Source organism: Peromyscus californicus, unplaced genomic scaffold (assembly GCF_007827085.1).
Source record: "Peromyscus californicus insignis strain IS unplaced genomic scaffold, ASM782708v3 Scaffold_15__1_contigs__length_86483966, whole genome shotgun sequence".
Taxonomy (NCBI): domain Eukaryota; kingdom Metazoa; phylum Chordata; class Mammalia; order Rodentia; family Cricetidae; genus Peromyscus; species Peromyscus californicus.
The window spans coordinates 6548922-6566505 of record NW_026294447.1 but is presented as its reverse complement, the minus strand read 5'-3'; the positions used below and the strand labels follow the sequence as shown (position 1 = coordinate 6566505).

The following is a 17584-nucleotide window of genomic DNA, read 5'->3' as shown; positions in this document are numbered from 1 at the left end:
CCAAGTAATAGCATCTCTGTCTGTCTGCCTGCCTGCCTCTCTCTCTCTCTCTCTCTCTCTCTCTCTCTCTCTCTCTCTCTCTCTCTCCTGTGTGTGTGTCTGTGTGTATTCATGTACACTTGTGTATGTTCTTACATATGTAGACAATAGTTCAACATGAGGAGTTTTGCCAAATCTCACCCCAACATATTTATGAGACAGAATATCTTCTCACTGAACTTGGAGCTGACAACTTGGCTAGATTCTCTGGTCAGCAATGAGGAGCCAAGCCTGCCTGTTTTCTCCCAGTAGTTGGGTACACTGCTGTCCATGCCTGCCATGTAGCCACTGGGGATGAACTCTGGTGCTTATGCTTAAACAGTGAGCATGTTTCCAAATAAGTTGTCTCCTCAGCTCCTTCACAGAGGGTGAACACTGTCACTGCAGACTCATTTTGTTGGCCAAACAGGTCACATGACTCTCAGAGTAAAAGAGAAACACATGTTCCTCCAATGGAAGTGAAGATTATTTCTGAACAGAAATATAACTTACCACAGATCTTGAGGGACAAAAATAGTCATTTCCACTGTGCTCAGGTATAGCTTTACATCCTTGGAAGCCATTGAAACTGCAAAATGAAACCTAAAAATGAGAAGGAATAATTGAAGCAAGATTTATGATTGTTCAATATTACAGTATCTTTGAAGTAATAGATCTAGAATTACAATCTAGTCTTTCTAAAATATAAACCATTGTACAGCCATATTTTGAAAATATTTTCTTCTGTTATGAGTGTGTCGATTTAAAAATTATATATGTACTAAGTATAAATGAAAAAGATGTTAGATTTCTAACTCTCAACAATTTAGTCACTAACTAATATTGTTACCTATTATAATTTTTTGAAAAGAACATAGTAGAATAAAGATTACATTTTCTTTTACTTTTCATTTTTAAAAATGTGGACATGTTTTTCAGTTTGGAAACTAATCAGTATAAGAACATAAACTATATAATACTGAATACTGTGTATGCAGTCACTACTGGTCCACTGAGTTCAAATTATCTTAGCTATAAATTAATCAAATTTTATTGTTTATTTTCAAATTAAACTTTGAAAATAACTTCAGTCCTTCCTCTTCTAAATAAGTTTCATAATGTTTTAATTAAAATACTATACAGAGACTAAAACAGTCTGAGGAGCAGGTAAGAGACCCACCGGCCAGCTTGACTGCCCAACTCCCAAGATTCTGTTTCCCCATTAAACATTCTATCGCCCAGAAGATGGAAAAACCTAGATGTCCCTCAACTGAAAAATGGATAAAGAAAATGTGGTATATTTACACAATGGAGTATTACTCAGCTGTTAAAAAAAATGACATCAGGAAATTTGCAGGCAAATGGATGGAACTAGAAAATATCATCCTGATGAGAACATAGGGAAATGGGAGGGTCAAGCTGGAACAGGGACAGAGTGGGAGGGCAGGGAGGAAGATACCATGATAGATGAGGACATTATGGAAATAGGAAGAGGCAGGGTGCTGGGGAGGCTCTCAGGAATCCACAAGGTTGACCCCACCTTGGTCTGCTGGCAGTGGTCCAGGGGATGCCTGGACTGGTCTACTCTGGTGACCAGCCTAGCAAATAACCTAGCTGTCATCATAGAGCCTTTGTCCAGTGACAGATGGAGGCAGATACAGAGATCCACGGCCAGGCACTAGGCTGAGTTCCGGGAATCCAACTGATGAGAGAGAGGAGAGATACTGCAGGCGAGGGACATCGAGATCATGATGGGAGGATGTGCAGAGATGACGGACCACACTAGTGGAAACCCATGAACTGTGGACTGGTGGCTGTGGAGCCCCCATGGGACTGGACTAGGCACTCTGGACATGGAAGATGGTTGTTTGACTCGAACTGTTTAGGGGGCACCCAGGCAGAGGATCAGGATCTGTCCCTGGTGCATGGGCAGGTTTCTTGGAATCCAGTGCCTGTGGTGTGACACCTTGCACAGCCTTGGTGCAGTGGGAAGGGGCTTGGACCTGCCTAGGCTCAGTGAGCTGGGCTCTGCTGACTCCCCATGGGAGACCTCGATTTGGGGGATGTGGGGATGCAGGGTGGCTCAGAAAGAGGGCTGGGAGGTAGAGGAGGAAGGAAGAGGTTCTGTGGATAGCATGAGGAGTGAGTAGAAAATTTCTTAATAAAGAAAAGTAAAATAAAATAAATAACTCACATAGTCAATTTTTTAAAAAAAGGAAAGAAAAAAGAAAATATCATCCTGAGTGAGGTAACCCAGACCCAGAAAGACAAACATGGTATGTACTTACTTATAAGTGGATATTAGCTGTAAAGTAAAGAATAACTAGTCTACAATCCACAGACCCAGAAAGGCTAAGTAACAAGGAGTGTTCAAAGTGGGACACTCAGATCTTCCTGGGAAGGGGAAGTAGAAGAGTGGATGAGTGAATTGGGGGTGGGTGGGGATGGGAACCTGAGGGATCAGGTTGGGGAGGGGGAGAGGAAGAGTATTGAAAGAGAGAAATGGAAAGGGGGAATCTGTGGTGATATTGTGCTCTAACAAACAAAGCTTGCCTGGGGATCAGAGGAAAAAGCCAGCCACTATAGAGATCAGGCAGTGGTAGCACATGCCTTTGATCCTAGCATTCAAGAGGCAGAGATTCATCCAGATGTCTGTGAGTTCAAGGTCACACTGGGAACAGAGCCAGGCATGGTGGCACACGCCTTTTATCCCAACACTAACAATAGATCTGGAGGTCTGTACAGATACTTAGGAAGTGATGAAGTTGGCAGAGAGAGGAAATGAGATGGCAGGCACAGAAAGGATATAGGTGTGGGAATACAGAAAGTAAGTTGCTCTCTTTGGCTGAGGATTTCCAGGTGGTAAGAACATTGCTGGCTTCTTTCTGCTTCTCTAATCTCTCAGGTTTTACCCCAATATCTGGCTCTGGGTTTTGTTTTTTATTAATAAGACCATTTAGCAATTTGTCTTACATTTGGTGACCCAACATTTGTGGCACAAATTCACAAAAAGCTACTTGTCTGGGTTCAGGCATGCATGCAGCCAGAGTCTCCACCCCACATGGGCTGGAGTTTCTTTGGCTTCTTCTCTCCTGGTGGGTGGTGAACTCTCTCTGGATCTCCATTTATGATTACCACCACACTAGGTAAGCTGCCTTGAAACTCCTTCAGGCTTCTACTGTTCTACATAGTCAGCAGACTTGGTGAGTCAATTAAGATATCATAAAGCGAGAAATTAGTTAAAAGATAAATTTTTCCCTCATTAAAAAAATGAGAAACATTTTTACAATGGAAGAAATTTGGTCTCTGTTTGATAACACATAAGGCAGTCTGAAAATGGAACAATTGAATAAGAGGATAATTAATGTTGATGAGATTTATATAATGTCAATTTTGAATATTATTTGTTTGGTTATTTCTATTTTCACATTAAAAAGGATGGTTAACTTGAGTGCCAAGATAAAAGACTTAGAAAAACTTGTTAAAACAAATCATAGAGAAATTCAGACCCAGACAGAAGAATTTAAAGGTGAGACTATCTCAGCATTGAATTATATAGTTACAGAGAAACAGCCTGCTTTCAAACACTCAACCTTAATCTATTCAGTAACCTTACAGGAACTGCCAAATGCTCAAGAGTGTGTACAAGCTAACTGGACTCCAGTGGAAATGTTAGATTTGAGGAGATTTTAAGAAGCTAAGGTCTCATATGGTATGTGTTCTCCATTTGTAAGGCCAATGTTAAACTTGCAGTCAACTTGTAATGGAATTATCCCTCATGATTGGAAAGATTTGGTTACAGCTGTCCTAGAGGATGGTCTGCAGTTACAATGGAGAACCTGGTGGAAAGAGGAGGCAAAGACTATAGAACAATGATGTAGGGCTACAGGTATGAAAATTTCCCAAGATCAACTTCTTGGAGAAGGCAATTATGCTTACATACAAAGACAATCTTTATATAATGACCACATCCTAATTTTATGCCAAATGGCATCTGTCATTAGAACAGAGGGCTTGGGACAGAATTGAAGAAGTAGAAAAGAAAACTGAATCATTTACAAAAGTTATATGAGGCTCAAAAGAAACCTTCACAAATTTCTTACAAAGACTGTCTTTGGCAGTAAATAGAATGATGCCAAATTCAGAAGCTAGACAGATAATAATTGAATCTCTGGTTTTTGAAAATGCCAATGCAGCATGCAAAAGGGTAATTAGGCCATTAAAGGCACAATTCGCACCCTTAGAGGAATGGATCAGAGATACAATTAATATTGAATCTCATGACCATGATGATACTTTGTTAGGAGAGGAGATTTTAAGAGGTTTTAAGAAAAATGATGATGTCAGATGCTTTAATTGTGGTTAAAAAAAAAGTCACCTAAAATGAGACTGTAAACCAGGCATTCCTAGAAACAATGTTTTTTTAAGGAACAATGGCAACATAATACCCTTCCCTTCTGGATTATGCAGAAGGTGCTGTAAAGGCAAACATTGGACTAATGAATGTATATCAACAAGGGATAGACAAGGTAATCTTTTGCCTTTGCTGTTAGGAAACTCCCTGAGGGGCCTCTCACAGGCCCCCATGGCAAATTCAGTTCAGTCCTTTCCTGTCATCATAGAAGAAACCCCTTCCTAGAGCAATTAAATAACCAAATGCCTATTGTAAAATACCATACTGCTTGGAGTGATAAAACAGCTATAGCAGAGAGAACAGAAAATTTTTGGAAACATTTCCTATCTACAGAGTGCTGTTGGGGTAAAAAATAATGAACTGAATTTAGTGAAAACCTTAGAGAGTGACAAGGACTTAAATAGTCTGAGAGAATTATCAGTTGAAGCTTAAAGAGAACTGGTTTTGGTGGAAAAAAATACAAGATGCATATGGATTGTGTGGATCTAAAGCTTGGTTGCATTTTGGTTATTTTACCCTCTAAGCATTCTCTTACAGGAATTTTAATGCAGAGGGGAGATATTATATTGGAATGGATATTTCTACCAAATAAACAGAGTAAAAATTAAAAACTTATGTGGAAAAGACCTCTGAGTTGACTTTAAAAAGAAAATTGAGACTTCATCAATTAGCAGGAATAGACCAAGCAGAAATTGTAGTACTTTTAACTAATGATGAAATTGACAAATTATAGGCAAAAGCTGAACCTTGGTAAAGAGCTTGCAGTAATTTTTTGGGAAAGATTAACAACAAATATTCCAAAAGCAATAAAATTAAACTTATAAAGAGAGCTAATTAGATCCTGCCTCACACTGTATGGGACACACCAATATCTGGAGACCCTACATTTTATACAGATGCAAACAAATAAAAAAAAGGCAGGTTACAAATCAGAAAATTTAAGTGAAGTGGTTCAAAGTCCTTATAATTCAGTTCAAAAATTGGAATTATATGCTATTTTTATGGTATTAATTGATTTTTTTTGGAACCTGTCAACATAGTTACTGACTCTCAGTATACTAAAAGAGTGGTCTTACATATTGAGACTGTAGAATTTATCCCTGATGAGTCAGACTTAACTTTATTACTTATTAAGTTATAAGATATAACCATGAATAGGAATCATCCCTTATATATAACTCACATCCAATCCTATATGGGTCTGCCAGGCCCTCTAGACAAGGTAATGATGAGATTGATAAATTATTGATAGGAAATGTGCTGGTGGCCTCAGAGTTTTATGAAAAACATCATGTTAATAGTAACAGTTTAAAAAGGGATTCTTCCATAATCTGGCAGCAAGCCAAGAAAATTATAAGGAAATGTCCTACTTGTTCTTTTTATAACCAAACTCCACTACCAGCAGGATGTAACCCAAACGGTACTCAGAGGAATGAAATCTAGCAGATGGATGTGTTTCACTTTGCAGAATTTGGAAAATTGAAGTATGTATACCATATCATTGATATCTATTCAGGATTTCAATGGGCAACTGCCCTGAGTTCTGAAAAGGCTGATTCTGTAATCACACAGTTGCTAGAAGTTATGGCCATCATGGGTATACCTGCACAAATTAAAACTGACAATGCTCCAGCATATGTCTCTGGTAAAATGAAACAGTTTTTTGCTTATTACAATATAAAGCATATTACAGGTATACCACACAATCCTACAGGCCAATAATTCATAGAAAGATCAAATTGAACTCTAAAGGATATGCTAAATAAACAGAAAAGGATAACAAAAAAACAGAAATAGATTACATAATGCTCTATTAACTTTGAATTTTCAGAGCTAATGAGACAGGAACAGCAGATGTTGAATAATAGAAAAAAACTATAGAATTAAATCAGCCTATATATTTTAAGGATGTGCAGACCTCAGAATGGGAACCAGGATATGTGTTACATTGGGGACGAGGTTTTGCTTTTGTTTCTACAGGAGAAGAAAAGGTATGAATATCATAAAAATTGATAAAGTTTCAATTTGAACAAGAGAGACCACTTGATTAGAAGAGGTGATAGTTGATCAACTAGCATGACCATTCAATTTAAATTAACTTATACCACTAACCAAATGCTTTTCTTTTAATCAGATATAACGTACCAACTGAGAACCTCCCCAAAGGTAGGGTTGGGGAAGGGTTGGTATTGTCTTTCAGGAAAATGAAGGTTAAGGAATCTGAAGAACACTGGACAAATGACACATCTGCAGAAAAAAGACAAATCATCCAGAAAAAAATGTCCCAAGAAAAAAGAGCAAATTGGCCTGTTGGTATATCACATATAAAATTTCATAAGTCTTCCTAAATGTTTGTTTCTGCTGCTCTCTACAGATACTTAACACAAATTGTCTTAATATAGTCCCAGTTCAATTAAAAATTAAAGCTGGCTTTGGAGTTCGAGTATGGCTCTCTCCTTCTCTAAACCTAAGCATGTTTGTTAAAAAAAATGCAAAATCTCTGTATCACATCAGAAAAGGCACCTGATAAGAGACAGAAGAAAAACCAAAATTAAGGAACTATTCTATTGCTACTAATCTCATAATTCTTTGGTTCTATTTTGACTCTTTAAACTTTTCTTAAGGTATGAATTTTATATCAAAATTTATAAGAGTTTTATATATATATTTTAAACTTTTGTCATGACATTAATGGTCATATAAAGTACTAATTCTAGAATAAAGGCTTTATCTAGCTGCCTGTACATGTTTTCGTGTTTGAGTCTCTATCAGTTTTCTGCAGGGAATCGTGACCATGCCTAACAGAAAATTTGAAGTCTACAAAAGGATGATGGGGCCCCACAATGATGATTCCATCAGGATGATAATAATATCACTAAGATGACAAACACCACGGAAAGATAAGCTTTGGACTACAAACTGCTCAGGACAATTTCGAGATGGCTACCTGACATGATCCAGCCTCACAGACTACTCAAGCAAGGACTTGAGACAAGTCCTGCATTTTCACATTATGCAGAAACTGGACAAGAAATGATACAGCTACTTCTCCCAAGACTTGACAATTAACCCAAAATTTTTCTTTTCAGGATCCCCAAAAATGCTTTCACCCCCAGACAGCAGAAAGTAATTTTAAGAACATGATGCCCATATTATCAAGAGGTGGGGTAGGTGATTTTTGGTCTTTCAATGAGTTATGGATAATTGTCATTGTTTAGGATGGTTGGTTACAAGTTGTTATTGTTAATGGTCAGAAAAAAAGCTAAACAAAGGAATTTAGATTCAGGGTTCTTGTTTGAAAAAAAAGAGGATATAGATAAGAGGTAGATTATTGAATCTACTAAAAAGATATATAAATGATAGAATAAAGGGTAGATTATTGAATCTACTTTTAGAAGACAACTACCAGTTTTAAATATTTTACATTGGATTGGATTTTTGTATATTGTATACAAATTATGTATATTGATACAAATTTGAGATTGATTTTGTTAGATAACACTGTACATATATTTCTAATCTTGTTCAAGGTATTGTATCTATACATTTCATTTAACAATGTAATGCAATTTGCTAGTCCTTGAAAGTTATTATTACCAATTAATTAGGATATAAAGAAATGTAAGTTAGTAATTAGTCATTACAATTGAACTTATTAGGTATGTTTTCACAGTCAAGCAGAGATATATATTATATAGACAGGTCATCTTCAAACACTTCAGAGATCTACAGAATATGGTATTTAAGATGTTTTAATAACACAGATTTTTTTTAATTTTTTTATGACTATGAGACATATCTGCTCCTGGCAGCACCAATCTACTTCAGAGAAGATGATGGGCATTGAAGAAACTCCATATGGAGTTTACTTTCATTGCGGCAAAAAGTTAGCCACTGGGCAAGAAAGTTCCCTCAAATTGACTGCTGACAGTATGCTGTCCTAATGGACAAGCAGGACACAAAAGAAAGGACTACCAATCTTTGCCAAGACAGGATAGGAAAGCTCTTTTGAAAATCCTGCTTCACAGATGAGTCTGTCAGATATGCCAAGTCTGTAGGCTGAAGAGGATACCCCAACATTGCAGAGAAATCTCAGGTGACTGTCCAGGAAGCTGGCTGTTTCTGTCATAACTCACATTTTTTAGAAGTCCCTTGTTTGCACTTCCTGTTTAACTAGGAAATACTACTTCCTTTTTGGGTCTCTGAGGGAGTTGAAGATTAGATAGTTATAGTTTTTCTTGTTAACAATTCAGAAAAGAAACTCACTAAGAGGTGTAAGATGTGTAAGTTTGAAAGAAATGAAAAGATAGTTTTTGGTTGGTAATACAAGTTAGGATAGAAAGTGAATTAGGTACATTTTGGACTCACCAAAATAGGATAGATAACAGAATATCTTCTCTGAATTTGTCAAATGCAAATGGACTAGGCATTGTTGATGTATTTATTGCCTTATGTATTGTACATAGTTATTGTACTTATTGTATATAGTTTTTCTTATATTAGTTATAACATTTTTATTTTAGACAAAAAAGGGGAAATGTGATGATGTTTTATTTGTGCACCCCAATAAAGCTTATCTGAGGATCAGAGGAAAAAGCCAGCCACTATATTAAACATAGAAGTCAGGCAATGGTAGCACACATCTTTAATCCCAGCACTAATCACAGAGGTCTGGAGGTCTGTACAGATAGACAGGAAGTGATTTAGCTGGGTAGAGAGAAGAATTGAGATGGCAGACACAGAAAGGATATAGGTATGGGTATACAGGAAGTAGGTCTCTCTCTTTGACTGAGAATTTCCAAGTGTTAAGAATGTGGCTGGTTTCTTTCTGCTTCCCTGATCTCTCAGTTTTTACTCCAATATCTGGCTCTAGGTTTTTTATTAGTAAGATTGTTTAGCAATTCATCTTACAGGGGTCATTGCTGGGGCAGGTAGAAACCTGGTGCAAAGGATACTCACAGGAATCTACAAGGATGACCCCAGCTAAGACTCCTAGCAATCGGGAATATGTAGCCTGCACTGACCATCTCTTGTGACCAGGCAAGACTTCTAGTGGAGGAATTGGGACACTAGCCCAGTCACATAACTTTCGACCTCCAATTTGTCCTGCCTGTGGGATATACTGGGGTAAGGGTGACACAGAGATTGAGAGTGTGGCCAACCAATGATGGGTCCAGCCTAAGACTCATGCCATGAGAGTGATACTACCCTTGACCCTACCTGGAGCACCAGGACCCAGAGGCTGGATGACCCAGAGACATAGGATAGAACCAAACACAACTGGCAAAAAAAAAAAAAAGATATGTCGATGTAATGATGCCTAATGATATTCTGCTGTACTCATAGATTAGTGTCTAACCCAATCGTCATCAGGGAGGCTTTACCCAGAAAACTGGTGGAAACAGATGCAGAGACCCACAGTTAAACATTAGGCCAAGCTGAGAGAATCCTGCTGAAGAGAGAGGGGAAGGGTTGTAGGAGCCACAGGGTTAAAGGATACCCAAAAAATCAAATAACCTCATCTCATAGGAGCTCACAGAGTCTGAACTGACAACCAAAGAGCCTGCATATATGGGACAGTGGTGTAGCTGGTCTTGTTGTGGACTCTAACAGTGGGAGCAGGGGCTGTCTCTAACTCTTCTGCTGGCTTTTGGGACCCTAGTCCTCACAATGGGTTGCCTTGCCCAGCCTTAATACAAGGGGAGGTGCTTAGTCTTATAACTTGATATGCTATGTTTTGTTGATATCCATGGGAGGCCTGCCGTTTCCTGAACAGAAGAGGATCATTGGATTGAGGGACAGAGGGAAGGGGAGTGGAGGGGATGGGAGGAGAAAAGGAAGAAGAAACTGTAGTTGGGATGTAAAATAAATAAAAATTTAAAATAAAATAGAAAGAAAGATGAGGAGAAGAAGGAAAGAAAGAAAGAAGGAAAGAAAGAAAAAGGGAGGAAGGAAGGAAGGAAGGAAGGAAGGAAGGAAGGAAGGAAGGAAGGAAGGAAAAAGAAATTGGCTTGATCTGCAAGAGCCAGTCCCCACTCCAAAAAATTTGATTATTTCTTTGATAGAGTAAGAGACTTTGAATTATATTGGACCTCTCTTCTGGATGTTTAGGGTAAAGAAAGGTTTTATTCTCTCTCCTCCTTAAATGTAAGAGTTATTAGAATCTGTGTGCCTTACTTACATAGTTTGAATAAAGGATTACATTGTCCTTCCCCCCACCCCCTGCTGCTTTAGTTAAAAAAAATTTAACCTTAGAATGTTGAATGGTTGAAAAATGCTGAATTTTCCAAGTGTGTAGAGATCTATCACAGATTACACCAGAAAAAATTGTAATTATGATTTTACAGCTATTATATTTTAAATAAATTGGGTAGCCAAGTGCCACTGCAAATTTTGCTTTTCTGTTTGGAGTTACTCTTTTAAAAAGTGAGTATATAGCCGGGCGGTGGTGGTGCACACCTTTAATCCCAGCACTCGGGAGGCAGAGCCAGGCGGATCTCTGTGAGTTCGAGGCCAGCCTGGGCTACCAAGTGAGTTCCAGGAAAGGCACAAAGCTACACAGAGAAACCCTGTCTCGAAAAACCAAAAAAAAAAAAAAAAAGTGAGTATAAGCAGTTTAATGTGTCCACAATTCTCTCAAAAAAGTGAATATAAAAATGAATTTACAAATCAGAAATTCTAACTCCATAGTACTATTCTACAGTTTTGAACATTTGTAATTCTTCAAAATTAATTTTATCTGTATACTATATTTGTACAATGTCCATTTGTCATGTACGTTTCAAGATTTGAGAAAAAGCTTGTGATTGTTGGAATGTGAAGAAACATTGTAATAATGGTCTCAGTTATAACTATAAAATTCCATGGCTTGAAGTGGAATCCCTTCATGAAATTTCCCCTCAAAATTACTTTTCCAAATGTAAGGTCAACAAAATTTGAAAGTGAAGATTAGAGAAACATGGAAAAATAAAACCATATAATTCATCAGATGATTAGGTAATGAGAAATTGTGATTAAACATCTATAGCAATGACTTTAGAATATCAACTCCAATAAACGTCAAAAATTAATGAAAAAAGAGATCATGATTTGATGGAGAGTGGAGAGGGGTATATGGGGGGATTTGGAGGGAGGAAAGTAAAGGGGAAAGGTTTGTGATTATAATCTCAAAAGTAAAAAATTAAAAAGTAATTAACCCTAAAATCTCCCAGCTACAAATAAGAGAATAAGCAATGCCTAACTCAAATTTCATTTTACTAACATTCTGAGAGATTATGCAGCTGAATATTGATATATTTCCTGAGGCCATTAGCTGCCATTCCAGAGGGAGTAAATAATATTTAAGTCAATCTCTTGAGTTTCAGGAAGTTTTGATGCAAACTACTCATTGCATATATGTTATGTTTATCAATTCAACAAAGTATTAAATGATACATTTTTTAAACATTTGTTTATTTTGTTTTTAAAAGCATTTTGTTCTGTTTATATAGCAAGAGATACCATTTAATTATTCTATAAATTTACAGGATCATGGCATTTACTACTAAAATTAGTACAGAACATAGTTCACTTCCCTGTATAAGAAAAAAATGAGATATTTAGCAAACTAGAATAATTTCCATCACTTTAAGAGTAACTCCATGGTTTGGGGTGACTGGGACACACCCAAGCATCTGCCCTAGGCTGCTGGACTGTGGGTGCAACTATTATGAACTATGTGGTGGAGAGATGGGACAGAAAGTAAAGCAGAGTGGTTTGTGGAGACAGGTAGAACTGGAGAGGCACAGCTGTGAGGAACAAACTGAGAGGCCTATGCAGTCATCTGATGCCATTGTGATATCGGTCAGGATTGCCACCTGTTGCTACCAATGACCATTAGAATGGTTGTGGTCTGGGCTGCCACTTGAGATCATGTTGATTTATGAGCCTGGGCAGACACCGAGGGCCATGTCTGGGCCCTTGGTCCTATTGTAGCTGAGGTCTGTGTTGCTGTCTGTGGCCCGTGCTACCATGACAGTCCAAGCAGATGTCCATGGTCTGAGCTGCTGACTGAAACCATGCTGATGTCCAAGCGTGCTGAGATGGCCCACCCCTTGCCAGCTGCAGGAAATCTGGCCCCACCCCTCACTCCTCATGGAGCAGCATGGATAGGCAGTGGTATGGACTTGGGGAAAAGGGTCCCACCCCTTGCCAGGAGTGGGGGGAAGGGGATACCCAAGATAACCAACTCAACTACCATCCAGGCCCAGATTCATGACCTTGAGTTAGCCCACCTCCAATACCTACTCTATTGATGAACTGCTAGGACACATGAAGGGACTGGTTCTGTGGACCCATAGCTGTAGGATCTCCACAACTTGGAACAACAGCAGGATATCTGAGAGGAGTCCTGGTGAGGGTCCATCACCAATGGTGTAGCCAAAGCCAGAGGCCTTGAACAAGACCAATGACTCATTGCAATAAACATTTGCAAGTAAAGCTGTTTGGAAAAAAAAGGTGTACTGCGTGACACATTGCGGTTTCCAATGCCATTGGGGGGAAAAATATGTGACAGAGAGGCAGGAAAGACAGAGGAGAAGAATGGTACAAGTATGGTGGAATTGGAGACAGTGGTAGAAGAGAACTCTGTGATTGGTAGAAGATCAGGTCATTGCCCAGATGAATTGGAGAGATTTTTTTTTATTTTAATTTTTAAATTTTCTTTTGGGAGGGAGGTTACAAGGGTGGAGGGCAGATATGGAAGACCTGGTAAATGAGTGGAAATGAGGAGCATGAATCAATGAAAAAAATGTTTAAATATTTTTTAAATGCTATACAATTAGTTTCAGAATTAAAACTGTAAAATTTACATATTTTTATATCATGGATTTATTATTTAATTTTCATTCAGTGATTACCATAATTTAAAAATCAGGGAACGAAATCCGTAGTGATGATGAGTTATCATGGAAAATGAACTTTCCTATTAAACTAGTACAGAATGCCTGAGATGACTGCACAAGCCTTTACAGAATTCAGGATCTGACTCTTCTGCAGATGATAACATTCACAAGTGGTGGAGAGTAGAAGAAGACTTGATGAGTAAGGGAAATCTTGAGTGAATATATGCTGTTGGCATGGGACTGGCCATCTCAAGAATCCTAGTCTCAGATCTCTGGGAAAATGCCAACTCACCCCCCCCCCCACACACACACACAGATAGCCTCAGAAGGATAGCAGAACATTCCTTTACAACTGTAAACATCTGCTGAGATGTTACTGTGGTGGTTTGACTAGAAATGGCTCTCAGAGGCTCATAAATTTGAATGCTTGGTCATTAGAAGTGGCACTATTAGGATGTAAGTCTTTGTTGGGATAGAAGTGGCCTTGTTGAAGGGAATGTGTCACTGGGGGTGGGCTTTGGGGTTTCAAATGCTCAAGCCAGACCCATTGTGTGTCTCTCTTTCTGCCAATCCAGATGTAGAATGCTCAGCTCCTTCTCCAGCACCATGTCTGTCTGAGTACCACCATGCTTTCCACCATGATGATAATGGACTAACCCTCGGAACCTGTAAGCCAGCCTCCGCTAAATGCTTTTCTTTATAATAGTTTCTGTGGTCATGGTGTCTCTTCACAGCAATAGAAACCCTGACAATGACAGACATTGGTACCAGAGACTAGGGTATTGCTGTGATAGACCTGATTGGGGTTTTGTTTAGAGGAATGTGAACTTTGGGACTTGGGTTTAGGAATGCTTTAAGCAGTGCTTAATGGGCCATACTAGTAGCAGCATGGAAGACAGTGGTGATAGGGGTGATTTGAACTGTTTAGGCCTAGCTCAAGAGGTTTCAGAGGAGAATATTAGCATGTGGTCTAGAGACCATTCTTGTGGTATTTTGACAAAGATTATGGCTGCTTACTGCTCTAGTTCAAAAAAATATACCTGAGGCTAAATTGAAGAGTTAAGAATTAATAGTTTTGGCAGAGGAGATTTCCAGATATCTGAAAATTGCCTGTGTTGTTTGGTTATTAGTGGCCATGCTTATACAGATCTATAATAAAAAGGAGCAAACTGAGCAAGGAAAAATACAAAATGTACAGTTTGAGGAGAAAAGGAGCACCAGGAAGTGTAATGAAGTCAAGTCGAGTATTCAAGGAGATAAAAAAGAATAAAGAAAAGCCTAGTGCTAAGTGGAATAAAGGGAATAGTGACCCCAGGGAAAGACCCCTTCTAGTTAAGCTTCAAACTTGCAAAATGGAATTAAGGAAAAGTTTAGGGCTGGTATGGTGACACATGCCATACTCCAGAGGCAGGGGCAGGAGATCTACATCTCTGAGTTCAAGAATGGCCTGGTCTACAGAGTGAGTTCCAGGACAGCAAAGATTAGGCAGTGAAGGAAACCACTGAAAGCAGAAAGCTAGTGAAAAATGTATTTGAATGAAGGACCATTTTCCAGGCCCAGAAATCAGCAGAACTTGGTAGCTTGACCACATGGTTCTGGCTTTAGAGTAAAGGATTTAAAAAAGGGGTTATGTACTTTCCCTCTGTGGCTAAAGAAAAGCTACTGAGGCCAGACATGTGTCAGGGGTGTCCCAGCATGGAGACCTAGATAGGCCATTGTGCAAAAATGAACCCTGGATTGCATTGGAGAACCCAAGATGTTGAAGATTCTAGAATCATGGAACACCTGACAAGGAGAGCTACTAACAGCATGTGAAACCAGCCCAAGAGAAAGAAGTTTTAGTCAACAAAACTTAAAAGAGTTGGAGATTCAAAGAGCACTTTGACCATAGACACAGAGATGCAAAATTTGGAGTTTGCCCTGCTGGTTTTAGGTCTTGTTTCAGTCCAGTATTTCTTCACTATGCTCCTTTTACTCCCCTTTGGAATGATAATGCATTTTATGTGCCATTGTATGTTTCAAGTCTGTGATCTTCATTTTTTATTTGATTTTAAAGGGGTTTATAGCTAAGAGATTACCTTCAGCCTCAGAAGAGACTTTGAAGTTTGGATTTTTAAACAGTGTTGAAACTGTAATAGACATGGGGACTTTTGAATTTGGACTGAATGACCTTTGCTATGATATGGAGGCCAAGGGGTGGAATGTGGGGATTTGAATAAGAATGACTTCCATAAGCTCATATATTTGAATACTTGGTCATTATGGAGTGGCCCTATTAGGATGTAATCTTTGTTGGGGTAGATGTGGTCTTGTTAGAGGAAATATGTCACCAGAGGTGGGCTTTGGGGTTTCAAATGCTTAAGCCAGGCTGTTGATCCAGATGTAGAATTCTCAGCTCCTTCTCCAGCACCATGTCTATCTGCATGCTGCCATGCTTCCCACTCTGAACCTGTAAGCCAGTCTCAATTAAATATTTTCCTCTATAAGAGTTGCTGTGGTCATGGTGTCTCCTCACAGCAACAGCAAACCTAACTAACACACCTATGGAGATTGTTTCTCCTATGACTAGCTAAATCTGCTTCCTTGTTCAGCTGAATATAATAACCCATCTCCTTGTTCAGATGTGTAAAATAACCCTGTTTTGAGCTTGCAGGGACTGGGGCTTCTCTACCTGAGATCCCAGACCATCAATCCTAGCCTTTCTGTGTGCCCCTGTATCATTTTCTTCATTCCATCACTGCTCCAGTCAGGTCCATTGCTGGAGCTACGATGGACATGGCAATAAGTCACCTCTTAAATGGAGTATTTTAATGTAAAATGTACTACTACTCTTTACCAATGTAAGCCATTGATCCCATTGCTCAGCTTTGAGTTTTTAAAATGAAACACTTTAAATCTTATTTAACTAAGTAGGATGAATTTGGAAGTAAATATGTTTACAAAATTTTCCTACAACTAGAAACAATTTCAGCATAATCACTATTTTTAAGGGATTTTGGAAAACAAAGTCAGAATGGACAGGTTATTGAAGTAAATAAATTTACAAGATGGTGATTAAAATGTAAAATTACTTCAGGGTCTTTTAACAAACCATTTAAAATAAGATAATTTACCCTTATCTCTCAGTCACCAAGTCTCAGTCCCCTCAACCTGCTAAGACTGGATGGAGGTAATAGTTTCATCCAGCCAGAGATGTGCCTAGCTCCTGCCTTTCCTGCCTCTTTCCATTTCTCAGTGTACACTATCTTCTCATATCTCCAGCTGCTCCTCTGGATATCCTTGCCAGGAGTCCCTGCCATATTAAGGCTTAGAGTTTAAACTGATTCCATTCTTCCTGAGGAAGCCTTGTCTCTCCCTACAATTCAGTCCTGGGACATTGAGCAAGTTAATTAAGATCCCTGAATTCAATTTCTTCATATAAACAGTGTCAGCTGGGCATTTCTTCTACATCTTCAATGTATGAATCACTAATTTACACCCTGGGTGAATGACTGTACCCTCTAATACTTGTACTAAATAAAAATCTATGCTGAATGGCCCAGCAATTTTGCTAATACATACATGTGTTATGGTGTTAGATGTTAATGACACTCACTCTCAGTTTAAGCCTTGCTAACATCTTCCTTCTGACCTATGAGCACTTTCAAAGTCAATTCCTTTCATAGACTTCCATGAGCTGAATATGGAATTCTTTGCAGGGCCTTTCACCCACAGCTGGCCACATCAACAGGGACACAAAGATCCTAACCAAATCTACACATTTTCACCTTTGTGAATTTGAGCTAGCTGACTTACATTTCTTAATACAGAGAACAAATGATGAGCTTACTAATTTATATTCATATTTACAATCAATAAACCCATTTCATTTTGGAAGAAGACCTGCAATAACTAATCCATGCCCATTATATTCTACCCTCTATTATTTAAATGTGAAATATAAACTAAAGAGGGAAGATTACGGAAATGCATCACCTTCATTGATAGAAAAAAATCCATGCTTAATAACTACAAGTCAGAAAGAAGAGTCTGGACTGTTTAGCGGTTGTTCTGCTGTTCCTGTTGGGGGCACAGCTATCTGCTACTGCTGATGCTCATTCTCAATGGGCAATGGGGAAGGTCACCGAGCCACATGTTCTCCGTGGCTCCAGCAAGCCCTTCCACAGTCCAAGAGAGTGAGTGCCTCCTCCCCCCAGCTTCTTATCTGATCATGTCCCTTCAGAGAAGACCATGCCCATTGGGCCAAGCTGCTCTTTACTATCGGCGAATC

The 17584-nt window shown here is 38.7% G+C and overlaps 1 protein-coding gene across 1 annotated transcript in view; it reads right to left on the bottom strand.

Annotated features, from left to right (window-relative positions):
- Positions 1 to 489: 489 nt before the first annotated feature.
- The window catches only part of Crppa (CDP-L-ribitol pyrophosphorylase A), a 308706-nt gene continuing 291611 nt past the window's right edge, over positions 490 to 17584 (bottom strand). Inside the window, exon 10 of the mRNA XM_052738351.1 lies at positions 490 to 621. Within this exon, the coding sequence (XP_052594311.1) occupies positions 505 to 621 (117 nt within the window). The 3' untranslated portion in view covers positions 490 to 504. The remainder of the gene's footprint in view (positions 622 to 17584) is intronic.